The sequence below is a fragment of the Colias philodice genome, chromosome 17, assembly GCF_061535455.1.
Source record: "Colias philodice isolate Cphi_HAF_F1 chromosome 17, ilColPhil1 Martin Lab GWU primary, whole genome shotgun sequence".
Lineage (NCBI taxonomy): Eukaryota > Metazoa > Arthropoda > Insecta > Lepidoptera > Pieridae > Colias > Colias philodice.
Window position 1 is genome coordinate 420,138 of NC_143102.1, and position 16,148 is coordinate 436,285.

At 32.9% G+C, this 16,148-nt stretch overlaps 1 protein-coding gene across 1 annotated transcript in view; it reads right to left on the reverse strand.

The window, feature by feature from the left end:
* LOC149480777 (uncharacterized) overlaps positions 1-16,148 on the reverse strand; it is a 291,170-nt gene that overhangs the window by 180,899 nt on the left and 94,123 nt on the right. The window contains exon 2 of the mRNA XM_089705730.1: positions 13,372-13,417. Coding sequence (XP_089561856.1) covers positions 13,372-13,417 — 46 coding nt within the window. The remainder of the gene's footprint in view (positions 1-13,371; positions 13,418-16,148) is intronic.

Here is a 16,148-nt window from a genome sequence, read left to right on the forward strand (position 1 = left end):
CATGCATCAATAACTCAATAAAATGTTAAACACATTGAATATTCAGTAAGTATTAAATATGAACGTATTTGTGGAGCGAGGGAGGCTCCATCAAATAATTAGCAAATATTTATTTTCCCTAATTGCCTTAACAGAGGGGGTACTGAAATGTTAATTTGTTCACAATAAACTATTTGTCTGATTGATATCATCCTATTTCATTCATGAATACATTATATTGATAGGTAAGTATACATATTACATAGGCAAGTAAATAACAGTGCGAACAAATCTTAATACAAGAGGCATAAAAATAATAAAAAATAACATGAACAGGAATCCACCAGGAAACTAAATAGTTAAAAAATTTGTAAAATTTACATCCATTTGCTACCTAATTAACAACTTGAACATTTTATAATATGTATTAAGTATTGAGAAATATATCTAGCTTTTGTACAAAATTAAATGTAAGTTAATATTTTACAATATCATATTATCATCATTAATAATAATTAATTAGAATTCGCTTTACAATCTGTGAACACGGATTTTATTCGTAACATTATATTAAACAAGTCGGGAACAGAAAGTGAACTTTTTAGTTAAGTAATTAAACAATTTGACGAAACTCGGTCAAGTAACCGTGAGTGAGACATTATAAACGGCTTCTATTTAATTTCCCGTTCTTTTATTGAGGTTTCTGGAACGTTTTACGATTTATAAAATACTAGATGATTTGCTTAGATTTGTCGGAATAAAAAATAAATAGAGCCTATATTGAGAAAAAAAATTGATGTAAATCGTTCCAAAACAAACAAAATATCATTGCCTTATGAGTATTATAGATAAATTATTTCGAAATATTTTTATTGGTAATACAGCGTATGTATATACTATGTATATAATATTACAGCGCTGATTCAGTTCAACTCTTATCCAATTGTGAAAGTTTGGAATATATTACATCGAACAATATCTGAGGTTTTCTTTTATCACACTAGCTGACCTGTTCCACTTCGTTGGGCGTCAATCAATTTTTGATCGATTTATCTTCAAAACTGATAGAATTTCATACAAACTGACCTCTCTTTTAAGACTCTTAAGCTTCGAAAAATCCTTTCTAAGTTCTCCATAAAAGGAAAGTTGGAAGTACAAAGTTTCAAGATTTTTCAAATTCAAATTCAAATTCAAATTATATTTATTTGCAAGAATGTAGTTACAAATTATAGATGTTTTTAATTACAATATTATGTGGCTAATACATTCTACCCATTGATTGGGTGTGCAAATATTGAAAAAGTCATTCATTCTATTACTTTGGGCTGTACACTGATAATATAAGTAGGTCAGTCAGTTAATCAATAAATTTTCATTTTGATATATTTTAATAGTCAAGCTACACGCCTAACTATATTATCTCTACATATTATAAAACAAAGTCCTATCTGTCCGTTATCTATTCGCGATAACCTCGTGAACAACTTCCCCGATTTTCATTTTATTCCCACCAATATATAGCATAGTTCTCGAAGAAGGTTTCACACAATTTGTAAGGCGGAAAGCTGCTCTTTCTAAAAAGCATTATAAAAATCCATTACTTATATCAAAAGGCAGGAAGACTATAACCATAACAATCTAGTCAACTGTTGATTCAGGCCAGATCTAGGTTTGCACTAGATTGAAATGCTAATGCTGAAGAAGCCGGTTTTAAACGAGCATTCAATGGAATCCAATCTTTGTTAACCTCAAATGTTGCTTTAAGCGATGCAATGAAGCGCTTAAGTTTCGCGAGATTGTTTGCGCTGTTCAAATGCAAATTTACTTGCAAGCTTAATTTAAAACGAGGGTGTTAGAAAATTATATGACGCTTTAAGGTACAGCTCTGCGGAATACAGGCTGTGTACCAGACTTCCTATTTCCGTTCCAATTTTCGTCCAGATTTGTTCAGTCGTTTTTTGTGACTGAACGTCCAGACATTTGAAAATATATACTTTCTTAATTATTGCTTTGGTTAAAAATACAGAGTATAAACTTTAAAAAATACGATAGACGTATGTAATAATGAACTATTTTTTAATGTAGATAATAATTATAGTACTAACATACTATTACAACGGAAAATAGTTTAAATATTAGTTTGCTATAATTACTCCGTTTCAGAAAACATTATGTCTAATTATTACATGTCCACTAGGTATAGCAATAATGTCTACTATGGTAATGCTAGTAGAAAATTTATTTTATTTTATGTAGGTCAATTATTATTAAAAAATAACGTTAATTTAAAATCAAGCAATTTTCACGTGTAGTACACATTATATTATCAGTCTATCAGAAGATGAAAAAATTACAACAACAAAATTTAGTTCAACATAATTTTCCTGATGTGCTTTATGCTCCTCATAAATGCTATAAAATTGTAAATATAATTAAACTTCCTTATCCACTACCAACCAAGGTCGTACAAACAATTCCAATTGAATGCTACAAACACAAGTTCCGCGACAAAAATCCCAAGATTTGACTTTAATTGGCCATTTGTTACGTGACTCCACGTTTTAGAGCCTTTACGTGGTTTTGTACAAGATATGAGCTTGGTACAATAGTTTTAAGCTGTTAGCTCTGAAGCAGATTTATTTTCCTTCTTTGTAATTGTATATCTTCTTAAGCCAGTTGAGGAAGCCAGGTTGCGTACATTTAAAATTGGCTAAAACTTTCGTTTGTGGTTTATGTATATGTTTTATTTAATGGGCTTGCGGTTGATCAGGCTTTGCTGGTTTAGAAACAGACTAACAGTCGATTTCTGAATCTATCGAGAATCAATTTGTAAGGTTTGGAAGTGCTTGTGTTATACACAAGAAAATATTTCAGTAGTATTGAAGATTTAATTCTGAAACCGACCGTTATTGATAGAATAAATAGAAGTGTCCATGACATTTAGATGTTAGCTGGTTAGCCAGCTTTAAGAATCCCCTAAAAAAACATGATAACCTAATGAAGTTATAGATCTTTAAAACCAAAACTTATATAGCGTTTAATTCGATAATATTAAATTATTAACCCCTTATAAGTCCATATGCTTTAACCAAATAAACCAAAATATATTATAATATCCTTTAAAGAATGTACAAATACCCTCCGGTTAAATAAGAACCAATATCTAACACCAGTCTACACGCCGCCCCAGGCTTGTGCACCCGGCTTGTCCCCTTGTTTGATGGATAAGCATGTTGGAACTTACCCCTTAAATGTTTGATCGTAATTAAATTGTTTTGTTGGTGTTTTATTGGTGTGTTTTAATGGTGAAATGAAGGAAAGAAATATTGTGTTTGTTAGATGTCCGTTTGTAGAGCCGATTTTGTTGACTGGTATGTATAGATTCTTTTTGATTATATGTATAGATTCTCATGACGTGGGTATTACGATTTGTAGCAAAAATATGTACCAATCGCTCAGTGCAAAGGACAAAATTTATTCGATTTGCTCTTAGAAAGGACTGCCTCATAGAAATCTAAATATATCTTATTTTTACCCTGTTTTCCTTGCCGTGTGAATTAAATAAATAAAGTATACAGATAGCAACATAAACATTAAACACCCCAAAATTAAATAAACAATCCACTCTTACTACTTCCGATTTTTACTATACTTCTTCTCCATTTTATTACCAAAACGGATAGTTGCGTCAGATTTATGACATCCTCCAGCTCCGCTAGATAAGACCTAGCTCGAGTCGTCCTTTGTGATCGTGGAGAGGATTTGCGAAGTCTCTTGAATTGTAAGAACTGCGCGTGGGACAAGGGAAAGGCGATGGGCGGTGTAATTTTTCTTAAATATTAATGTAAAATTTAAAATATATACTTTAAATGTAAAATGTATTCAATATTCAGGTAATCAGTTTCTAGATAACAGAACACGATACACACACGTGTCAGAAGTGAAACTTCTTTGGCAAAATTCAAAGATATGAATATCGTCGCCTTACTCCATGACATGACGGTATTGCCATGATGCGACCTTGAAATGTTACTCTCAATGCGAAGAAATACTAAAGAAGATTCACTTCAAAAATTCCTTATTTTGTATTTAAGCAAATAAGCATGCGTTAATTAATTTGAAGTACATGTCCTTAAATGTCTGGAATGGAGGCCACGAACGGGAAGACGAAGCGTGGGACGACCTCCCACAAGATGGACAGACGACCTGGTCCGAGTGGCAGGGAGCCGCTGGATGCAGGCCGCCGGTGACCGGTCGTACTGGAAATCCTTGAGGGAGGCCTTTGTCCAGCAGTGGACGTCCCACGGCTGATAAGAAGAAGAAGAAGAAGACATTTCCTTATTCTAAGTGATTTGTATTTTTCTTACAACTAAAAATTTCAATACAATTTAGATTTAGATTGAAATAATAAAAATAACGATATGATAATTTTCTTCAATATGGTAATATCATTTGCTACTTCTATTATTTTTCTTTTGAATATACCGAAACTAAGGCCATTCACTAGCTTTTATATTTAAAAATTGTGTGTTCATTTTAACTTGATAGAAAATCGCTTCCGCTTTTGACTTGCAGCACTCGCGGTTGAACATCGGAATTTGAGGAGCGTGACAGAGCAACCAAAGACACGTAGATACTAGATATCGGCGAGCGATGTCACGGGAAAGTTTCTAGTTTAAACTGTTTATATAAGCGACGACACGTGGTCTCTTTGTGAGGAGATACTTGGAATGTTCTGGATCATTCGAGTAACAAGTGAACGTCCTATGAAAACAGTTTGTTTTGAGTTATTTTTTATGGATAATAAGCACTAGAAGCTCTGTTTTTCATAATAAAAGGCACAGGTTATGTAGTTTCAAAATAAAACCACAAAGGAACATGCCTCGTTGAACTCCAAATAAAGAAATAGTTATAGATCCTGAATATAGTAAAGAAATTGACTTCAATCCCCTATGGAGCATGTGTTATCCTAAACAAAGAATTCCTAATCTGCAACGCAAATAATGCGTAATCCTAAACAGATTCAGAGAATTTCCAGGACAAACCTACTTACCAACTCGCCTGTCTATGTCCATTCTTCCAACTTAAACTGTTTTATATATGTATTTGCTTCTTTCATGATACTACGTATTATATATTTTTATCTGATTATTCTATATATTGACGTAAATATCATTTTTATTCTGACAAATATTTTGTTTTGCTTTCAGTTTCTAGCAGAATTTCAACTGTGTGGGTTAATCTGACAGCATAAATTACTGAACTAATGCCTCTTCACATAACTGTGATACAAGAGCATACAAATCAAATTGTAAATTAAGGAATAAATGTTGCTGTTTTCAGTTTGTATTCTGCATTATTGTCTGTTATTTCTTTATTAATAATTTATTGCCTATTAATAAATGTTTTCTTTGTCTATTTTATTTTAAACGTCAGTCCCAAGTCCCAACCCCATCAAAACATTCACGACTCGCACGATCAATTTTAACTAGAACCCAAGCAATATAAGCCACAGGTTCGAAAAAAGCCAATACAAAAACAATAGCATTCAATATAAAGCGGGAAGCGAAATAAATAAATCGGACCGAATCCCGTACACAAGTCACGGGAACCAGACGTAGTGCACTTAGCCGGTTTGTATATTGCGCAGTAACTTAGAACCGGATCGAGCCGGTTTCAGCTGGATGCTACCGGACGGCGCGTAATTTGACGGCTAAATAAGTTTGGCGCGTTTGTTGGCACGTGTGTCCGAGGATGTTGAGAAATAATATTTTTGCTTTTTTGCGATGTATAAAGCATTTTATTAAGTTATGGAATTAATAAAAATAATACGTTATTGCAGGTATTCAATATAATTGTTACAACTATGTATATTTATTATCGTTTCCAATATGATTAAAAACCAATAAAAAAATCTGATTCTGCGTTACTTTGTAAACAAAAATCATAAAAGAAGCGAAAGAACCTCTTCCTTATTTTTGAATTCGGTTAAAAAAGAAGTAAGTAATGAAATGTGAGAAATATTACTTTTTACATGTTGTAAAAAGTAGCATGCAAAATAAATTGTGATCACCGTATCAAATGTTTGTTTACAAAGGGCGCCAATAAAACGTTTTATATGCAAAGCATTTGATAAATTCCAGTTGATAAAAACGATATAAACCGATACAATTTAGTAAAAACCCGATTCGCAAGTGCACACGAAAATAACTCAATCAACAAAGCAATATTGGCATCCGATTAAATATGTATTTCGATTAGCCTAGACGGGAATTATTTATTTTGCCGCGTGTTCCATGTTGCACCCTAACATGTGTATGTTTTGAATTATTTAGGACAAACAAGAAACCCTATAACCCTATAGTAAATATTATACTACCATGAAATGTAGAGTCGTGCGTAACATTTCGTCGATTAAAAGAAATAAACGAATATTTTTGCACGGTTTCTTTACATTTCTGTAGCATTCAAAATGTTTTATTACTTATCTAAATTTTTATCAATATTTTACTATTACAGTTAAATCCGATTCCCACATCATTTTACACACACTGCCAAAAAACATATTTGTTTTACCTTTACCATAGTCGGTGTACACACACATACACGTTACCTATAATTCGTGTACACACACACCACTAGCTCATGTAAATTTAACTGTCGGTGTTTTAGAGCGCGCCACGTAGATTGCTATTTGATTAGTTTTTATTGTGAAAATTAGCTTTTAACGATTCGAAATAGCGCTATTATTTTGAAAGGGTTTTATGTTTTCGCGCGTCGTGTTTGTAGCAAAGAAAGCTGTGATGTAATATAACCGAAACAACAAACATTAAGGTACAGAATCAAAATATTATTCACAATGTAATGTGTCGAAAGTAACTTAAAACATAAATTATGTCGAAAAAAACATAAATTATGTATTAACAAGCCAAATATATTTCGATGGAGCCAATACAAAATTAATGTTTTTACACCAAACACTCGAAACAAACGAGGCTAGTATCCAAAATTGGCACCAAATTTATTCATAAGCAAATTACGCGAAAATTGGAAAAACAAGATGGGCATGAAAATAATTCCTATTGCCGCTAAATTTATTTATAGAGGAACCAATAACGGTTTTTCTACTTATTGTTAAATTGTATAATGATTGAACACCTTTTTCCGCGTAATTTTTTTGTTTTCCTTTTGGTATGGAAATATTATTGGCGATATATTTTTCGAATGTTATGGAAATGTAGTTTTATTGTATTGAATGGAAGCAAAATGACTTGAGTATGAGGTACGTATTTCAAGCCTTTTTAGGCTTTGCCTTATATCTACAATAGTACGTTGCTCTAGAATAAATCCAGTCGAACAATTCTCAAGATCAATTGAGTATAGTTTATCCTTAAAATCGAATATTTACTCGTTATTATTTTAGTGTACATTGTTTTAATGCGATACATTACTTACAAAGAATACTTTCAAAACATACAAATATTATGTTTACGTGAACCTTCAACCGAAGGACTCTGGACTCTGGGTTCGATTCATGTGTGAATTAACTAAGCCTGAACACTTCTTAACCCGAAAAGATTATTATCGTTCAGTGAAACAGCTGTATCAGTCCCATACGCACACCCACAAAGGGCACAAGAATTCACGTATAACGCTACCTACGCTTTAAACATAACCCTTATTTCATTTTACAACCTATACTTCTAAGTTAAACAGATTTCAGGGCCATAAAATTAGTAATTTAAATTCTTAGAGGGGAACTATTGCTCGTGAAGCCATAACTGCAGAACCGTCGGGTTTTATGGAGATGACATATTTCGCCTTCAAATTATTATATGCAAGTATAATACATTGCACAACGTCACCGTCTATAATATTACGTTTAGGGAAGGAATATTTTAAGAAAGACCATTTTTGGCTTTGTCAATCGTAGAGGAAAAAGTAAAAATTTAAAATATCTTTACGATACTGCAGAAATCGAGATAGATTTAATGTAGTTTAGGGTTTTAAATCGGTTTAGTAAATAGCGTAAAATGAAACAGGAAAATGACATGATTCAGCTATTTTTCTTAATTTATTACGGGCAAAAAACACGACTTAAATTGTCTGAATATACTTCAATTACTACTTCGTGTATCGATATTACTATATATACTACAATACGTATAGTTACACTATCTATACTAATATTATAAAGAGGAAAGGTTTGTAATTATGTATGTATGTATATATTGGATTTCACGCATAAACTACTGGACCGATTTCAAAAATTCTTTCACTATATTGCATTATTGCTATATTGCATTTTCAAAAAAATTAGAGATCCTTACCAAAGATGCAATAATGTAACCCAAGGTGTAAAAAATTTCTTAATAAAAAATTCTGTCATCGCGTGCGCTGCGGAATCTATTCCTTGAAGTACGAGGATGGTTCTGAAAAAAAACGTAAACATGTAGGTACCACGGGCGAAGCCGGGGCGGACCGCTAGTATTTTGTATAAATTGTATTAATAACAATATTGACGATAATATCTCGATTGGATATAATCCTTTTCAAATACCATATTTTCCACCACTGCGCTCTACATTATAGAGTTTGAACCAAATCACAAATCTTTAAACCACTACAACTATAGACTCAATAATTCACAAAACAACATTCCACAACATTGTTTAAACGTCTCTATTGTTGTAAGTTTGAACAGAAACGTTTCTTAAACAACAGGAAAGCAAAGAAGTGATTTGCATTAATTCGTGGCGGTCCCCGGGGCGGGCGGGACACGGAACTTGCTATTGGGAACTTTATTTTACATTATAGTGTTGTGTGATTGCGTGTAGTGACTATGAATTTGGTTTTAGATTGGGATTGTGATTCAATATAATATTATGAATGGCAAAGAAAATAACGTTGCTGTTATAATATTTGATTACAATGTGTGCCTAAATAATTATGTTTCCTATGATAGTATAATAATCAGTTGCTTATCTTATTCTTACGATATAATACTGTTATTTGTAAAAGATAGGAAGTTACACTAAATGTTCAGTGTTGTCTATTACAGATTTAATTATATACTTTCATTCTATTAAGATTCTACCTAATTCACGACATCTTACTGTTCAAATTTAAAGCTTTTTAAAGCAATCATTCCACTCGTTAGATTAATTAAATGTATTTATTTACTTATCTATGATCTATGTAGGGTATTTTAGTTAAGTTATGTTTAGTTTATAAAATATTAATTCCAACATGCATTAAAAAAATGTTTAAAGAAAACTATATTTTTATTATAATATTGCACAATAGAAAATCATGGTCCCACTACATGTGCAATAGCATGCCTCGTAGTTTTTAATTTGTTCGGGTTATTTATGAGCGTGTCGCATACACGGCACAAACTCCAGCAGAGAAAGAAATTGGCCTACTTGCTTTATCAATTATTGATTCCGCTTGTATTGTGTTGTTTACTGTCTCTACTGTTTTGCATTCTCTAATTGAGAATTTAATTAAACACTATGTAGTGTTGGTGAATATGATTTGTTTGCGAGTTAATTTTAGTTGAAAATGTTTACTGTATGATGAAGAATTTGTACAATATTAAGAATATCGTTTTTATAAAGCGCGTAAATATGTAGTTAAAAGGTTATTTAGTCTGTCCTTGTATACTAGCTTTCCGCCCGCGGCTTCGCCCGCGTTTTCGAAGAAAAACCCACATAGTTCCCGTTCCCATGGCATTTCCGGGATAAAACTTATCCTATATGTTAATCCAAATTACCTTCTATATTTGTGCTAAATTTCATTGTAATCGGTTCAGTAGTATTTGCGTGAAATAGTAACAAACATACACATACACATCCATCCTCACAAACTTTCGCATTTATAATATTAGTAGGATTTAGAATGAATTTTATTCAAGATTAAGTATGCTTATTGAAGGCGTGTATCGAAAAGTATTAAAAGACGATTCTGCTTATTATTTTTATAGTAAAAAACATTGGCTTTACATCATTTTTAATCTGTAAAATTGCAGGAATAATAATAAAATTTATGACTCTAATTAGGGAATGTTTAAAAATTTTCATATAAAAAGCATAATTATAAAAGTTGGGTAACTTCATTATTTAACTGTAATAAATTTGCACGAAATCCAAATTCAACTTTCTCAGTAATAAATTATTGAGATAAGGTTCTGGTTGGATCAAGTAATATATTTTAAACAGTTAATTTTTCTATTAAATTTTACAACATAATTGTGAATAATTTTTTGATGTATTGTTATGTACCATGTTTACATTGTAATTTTGCTATTTAAAGAAATAAATTAGGTACGTCCATATATTTTAAACTTAGGAATTCAGAATTCAAAATAATATGCTTAATTATTCAATGGAAATAATAGTTTCATTTTAGGATTAAAAAGGAAAGACATAAACGAGACACGCGAATGAAATAAAATATTATAATACCCACACGTATTTATACAGCTACTGGTATTTTATTACATTTGATGAAATTGTTCACTATGCAGTTTGCATATTATTATATAAGTATTTGTAAATAATTGTTATAAGACTAGCTTTCCGCCCACGGCTTCGCCCGCGTTTTCAAAGAAAAACCGGCAAAGTCCGGTCAAAAAAAAAGTTACCCTCTATATGTGTGCTAAATTTCATTGTAATCAGTTCAGTAGTATTTGCGTGAAAGAGTAGCAAACACACACTACACATCCTCACAAACTTTCGCATTTATAATATTAGTAGTATAGGATTTAGCTGCGCCCACGTTTTCACCCGCGTTGCTCCGCTCCTGTTGGTCTTAGCGTGATGATATTATAATATAGCCTTCTTCGATAAATGGGCTTTTAAACACCGAAATAATTTTTCAAATCGGACCTATAGCTACCGAGATTAGCTCGTTCAAACAAACAAACAAACTCAAATATTATATTATAGATAATATCAGTATAGAATATAGATTATTGTGGAAAAACAAAAAAGTCAAGCAGATTAGCTTCGATAGATATGTGAAATGGATGTAATTACATTAATTAGTTTTCATCAAACGTGCAAACCTACTCAAATATTAAGTAATATTTTCTTTAAAATGCTATTAAGAAATAGCCCAACATTTTGAGATTAAATTATCCGGACTTTACGCCATTTTAATGCATAACAAAATTCTTACAGGAGGGAAATATTTCAAGGAAAAGGAACAAAAGCTTAGCGAAAGCTCGCCGTGAACTATTATTTTCTACCTGTTAAGGTATAAGCGGTGTAAGTAATTTAGAAAGTAATATTTTTATTTGTTTCCTTGCAAGTATTTTTATTTTTTTCCTTTCAATTTATTTTAATTTACTTTTAAAACATAACCGATAACTATTTCTTGGGTATTTCATTAAATAATTCAAATACTATGATGTTTTCTTATCGTGAACTTTCAACAAATCACAAAAAAATGACTTTAAATTTAAAACTATTTTATTTTTATAAGAAACATGTGTTTTATAAATTAGTGCTTCATTTTACCACCTTAATTTTCACGTGCTATAATAATTTTACAATATACGCAAATTTACTTACCTCTCTTGACCTTAAAAAAACCAATCAACTATGAAATAGAATCAATCAGTCAACCAGTTAAGCCAACCAATATAAATCCATACCCGCTACCGCTTATAACTTGCACCCGCTTTTTCATATCTACCCTCAATCTCGCGATCGTACACGGAACACTTAATGTTCCATAAATGTAGGCCTCCAATTAATGTTGTGTAGACTTTATCAAAAAACTACAATTTATTACTTGTACAATTAATTTTATGACAAAATAATGAATAATCCGTTCCTTTATGCGCTTTCGAATGAGCTGTTAAAAAGTTGAACAATAAACCTGAACGGGGTTTGCATATTAAAGTGAAACTTTTATTACATCGTCTCAAACTTTTTGGTCTGTGTAGCGCATGTCGCGTGTATCGCGGCTGCCGAGTAGGTATACCTACTGACCGACACGCGACATGCGCTACACAAAGCAGTGTTCGGAACCGTTCGAACAGTTTCACTTTTACCGGGGTTTCATAAAACCACACAACATTTTTTTTGATATTGTAGGGTTTTTTTCATGTTAGTGAACTTAGCAGATCATTTTTAGCAGATCAAAAAAAAAATGTGAGTTCTTATCGCGTGCAGTTGAGTTCTACAGTTCCTGATACTTTTTAGAAATAGTTCTGGCGTTTTTACCTTAACAAACGACATTTGAAAAAACCCGACCTGGACCCGGCTTAACGCGATGCTAAGACGTAATGCTACGACGTGATGCTACGACGTGATGCTACGACGTGATGCTACGGCGTGATGCTACGGCGTAATGCTACGGCGTGATGCTACGGCGTAATGCTACGGCATGTGTTACAGCGTGATGCTACGCTGTGATGCTACGCTGTGATGCTACGGCGTGATGCTACGGTGTGATGCTACGGTGTGATGCTACGATGTGCTGCTACGGCATGATGCTACGGCATGATGCTACGGCGTGATGCTACGGCATGATGCTACGGTGTGATGCTACGGCGTGATGCTGCGGCGTAATGCTACGGCGTGATACTTCGGCATGATGCTACGGCATGATGCTACGGCATGATGCTACGGCATGATGCTACGGCGTGATACTTCGGCATGATGCTACGGCATGATGCTACGGCATGATGCTATGGCATGATGCTACGGCATGATGCTACGGCATGATGCTATGGCATGAAGCTACGGCATGATGCTACGGCATGATACTAAGGCGTGATGCTACGGCGTGATGCTACGGCATGATGCTACGGCATGCTGCTACGGCATGGTGCTACGGCGTGATGAAATATGACATAAATACATTTTCTAGTGTTTCATTTTACGCGAGTATTTCTAAAAAGTATCAGGAACTGTAGAACTCAACTGCACGCGATAAGAACTCACATTTTTTTTTGATCTGCTAAAAATGATCTGCTAAGTTCACTAACATGTTTTTTTCGATATCGCGACAAGAATAGCTTTCATGTTAAGCTTCATGTCGATTCGGATTGTGTTACAAGATAGCCCACTGAAAGAAAAATGAAATATTTACATATTTAAGATAATTACACCAGAACGTTTACAATGAAATATTTGCCATATAATAATATATCACAATCATAAACGAATAATGTGAAATGCCTAAAAGCTCTATGAACTGAGCCTGAAAAATATAAATAAAGTTTGAAAAATTACAAACAGCGGGCTGTTTGTAATAGCTACTACATTAACTAGACATTTCTATATTATTGTATAATATTTTCCGAATTATGTAGAGCAAGTCTGTTTAAAACGTTAGAGAAAATATTATAAATTATAATGTACATTATTAACGACATACCTGCAGCTGGTGACAGTTTTGTTACCACTCCCCATCTCGATTTCCACTGAAACAATAAAAAAAGAATTTGTTAATACACTAAAATTTACTTGTAATTGCTTGAAGTTGAATAAACATAATATGTTTTTTTTATTGTACTGTATATTTATCTAATCATTCTTGAAATTAATATGCCACAATAAGAAAAAAATCTAAATTCAAAACCGGTTCCAATAAAAATTAAAGGACTAACCACAGAGCTATAATGACCTTTAACACTTCAACCATAAAACACAAATTCAATTAACCTCTAAACAAAACCAAAAAATGCCATCCCACATGTAGTCAACAGTTAGACCAAAACTGTGAGCACACGCACACTGTTCATCAGGGTTTGCAGTAACCATTAACTATTCTATTAACAGAACGATGAAAGCCTCCACTGTACTCCGTATTGGATGAGAATTCAGTTTTTGCATGCGATAAAACGTTCTGTAAACGAATGGTTGGTTGTGGTGCGAGTTGTAGAGGCAGGCGGTTTGGTTACGGAATTAAGTCGTCAAACATGATCATAACTTTTGCATGAGTATATACTTAGACCTTTATACAAACACGGCGGAAATGCTAGTATTTCCTGTGGCTTTGTTCGTGACATAACGTAGATAGTGCTTTGTAAAATCTACGCGAATGTTATAATTTTATCATGTCAAAATAAAGGTCATAGATAACAGCTAGTTTATAGTTTTACACATAAAATTAAAACACGGTAAAATAGTAGCTCATTTTTGCCACTTTTCTCATATTAACTGAGTAACTCAAGTGACTTCTAACCTAACAGATTTGGGTTTTAACCCTAACTTAGAAATTCTAACATTTGGTTTTCAATGACTATGAACTCCTAATGAAACATACAAATGTGTCATCATTAGCAATTCCCGCTAATATCTCTTCTTCGCGGCATCGTGAAGCTCAGTGCAATAGACAAATAGCTAGAGAACAGGGCGGCAATAAAATCCGACATTTTACCGCGAAACACGCCATCTACGTGTGTTTATAGACGCTAACACTGTTCTTGTTCTTGAGTAGATAACTAAAGACAATCGTCAATGAGCAGTACTGGTTATGTGGCCATGAGACAAATTTTCTTTCCGGCTCTTCCATGTAACAAGTTCTATACAAACCGGTAAATGGTAAATATTAACCATATATTAACCTATAGTATGATGATTCAAAAGTTCTTGTAGAAGAAGTCTAATTGAATAAATAAATGTTTGCGTATGCAACGAAAATATCATCAATTTATGTTATGACGATCCATAAATTCAACTATATGGTACGCTAACTGTAACGCTATGGTAAAAATGGTGTGATAGAGATAGAACTCTATCAACTCTATCTAGCTCTATATATTAATAATTTAAAGAGGATTTTGTTTTTATTTGCTTTTACAAAAGAAGCTTATAAGTTACTGAACCGATTCTGAATTTTCTCCCCGGCTTCGTTATTCTTTGAAGGGATGACAAAATAGCTTACGTTTTAAGTTTTTAGTCGACGTAGACCAATCATTTGTTTATAGCACAAAATCCTTACATTTTAATAGACACACCCTTAAATTTACGACGAAATAGTACCTACATAATTATTATTAACTAGCGGTCCGCCCCGGCTTCGCCCGTGGTACATGTTTACGTTTTCTCTACATAAGAACCATCCTCGTACTTCAAGGAATATAATAAAAAAAGAATTATCGAAATCGGTTCAGCCGTTCTCGAGTTATGCGCTTACCAACACATTTTGCGATTCATTTTTATATATATTATTAATTATCACTTCGTTTTTAGACCATAAACGCCCCACTATATAAAAACTTTCATCCATTTTTGATAAACCTTAACGTCTGTGTAATAGCATTTTGTAACCAGTACTTACACCTAGTATTCGCCGTCTTTCGGTAGTTTTAATTAAAATAATCTCATTAGCAGCCCGCGTTTTAATTGAGACATTTGTTTGTATGTTTGTTTGTAACTAATTGAACTACCTCGCTTCTCGGACGGGAACATTTGTTAAGTAAATAGATATGAAGATATAGTTTCATATTAGTATTTTGTAGTATTTGGGAACGTATGTATTTGAGGGCTCGTATGTGTTAAGTGTGTTTATCTGTATTGGAGCTCTATAATAAATCAATCGATTTGAGTGCAATTATGTTTAATTTTAATCAATTTTTATTGGAACTAAAGTAGCGACCTGTACTGTAATATTTAAATTTCAATTACTATTTTTGACATAATCACAAGTGAAATTGAACAAAATGGGTTGGTTTACAGTATTATCCCTTGTTTTGTGATACAATTTAAAGGTTTTTGAAATAGAACGGCTGAATGGATCTGGCTGTAATATTGCAAAGAGATAAATTATACCTCGGAATAGCATGAAACCGAGCTGAAGCTAGTAATGTATAAAACTGTATTGTTGAGTGTCTGAAAGACACATCGATCCGACATTATAAATCTGTTGCTTTACGCGTCATTGTAAGGGGTTCAGTACACATAGAGTGCACAAATGGAAACCCTATATCATAGGTAATAAAGCAGAATATCGAACTACCCTCAAGGGACAGGAACTATGAATTAGACTAGGCTAATTTGAACTTTATTGGCGAGTGATACGATATTAAATTGGTTGTCATTGAAACGAATGTAGCACACTTCATTAATTTTTCAATCTGGTTAGGTAAAGAATAACTTTACGCGCGCTCGAAGGAAAAATGAGATAATTTTGTCCTTTATTATTATTTT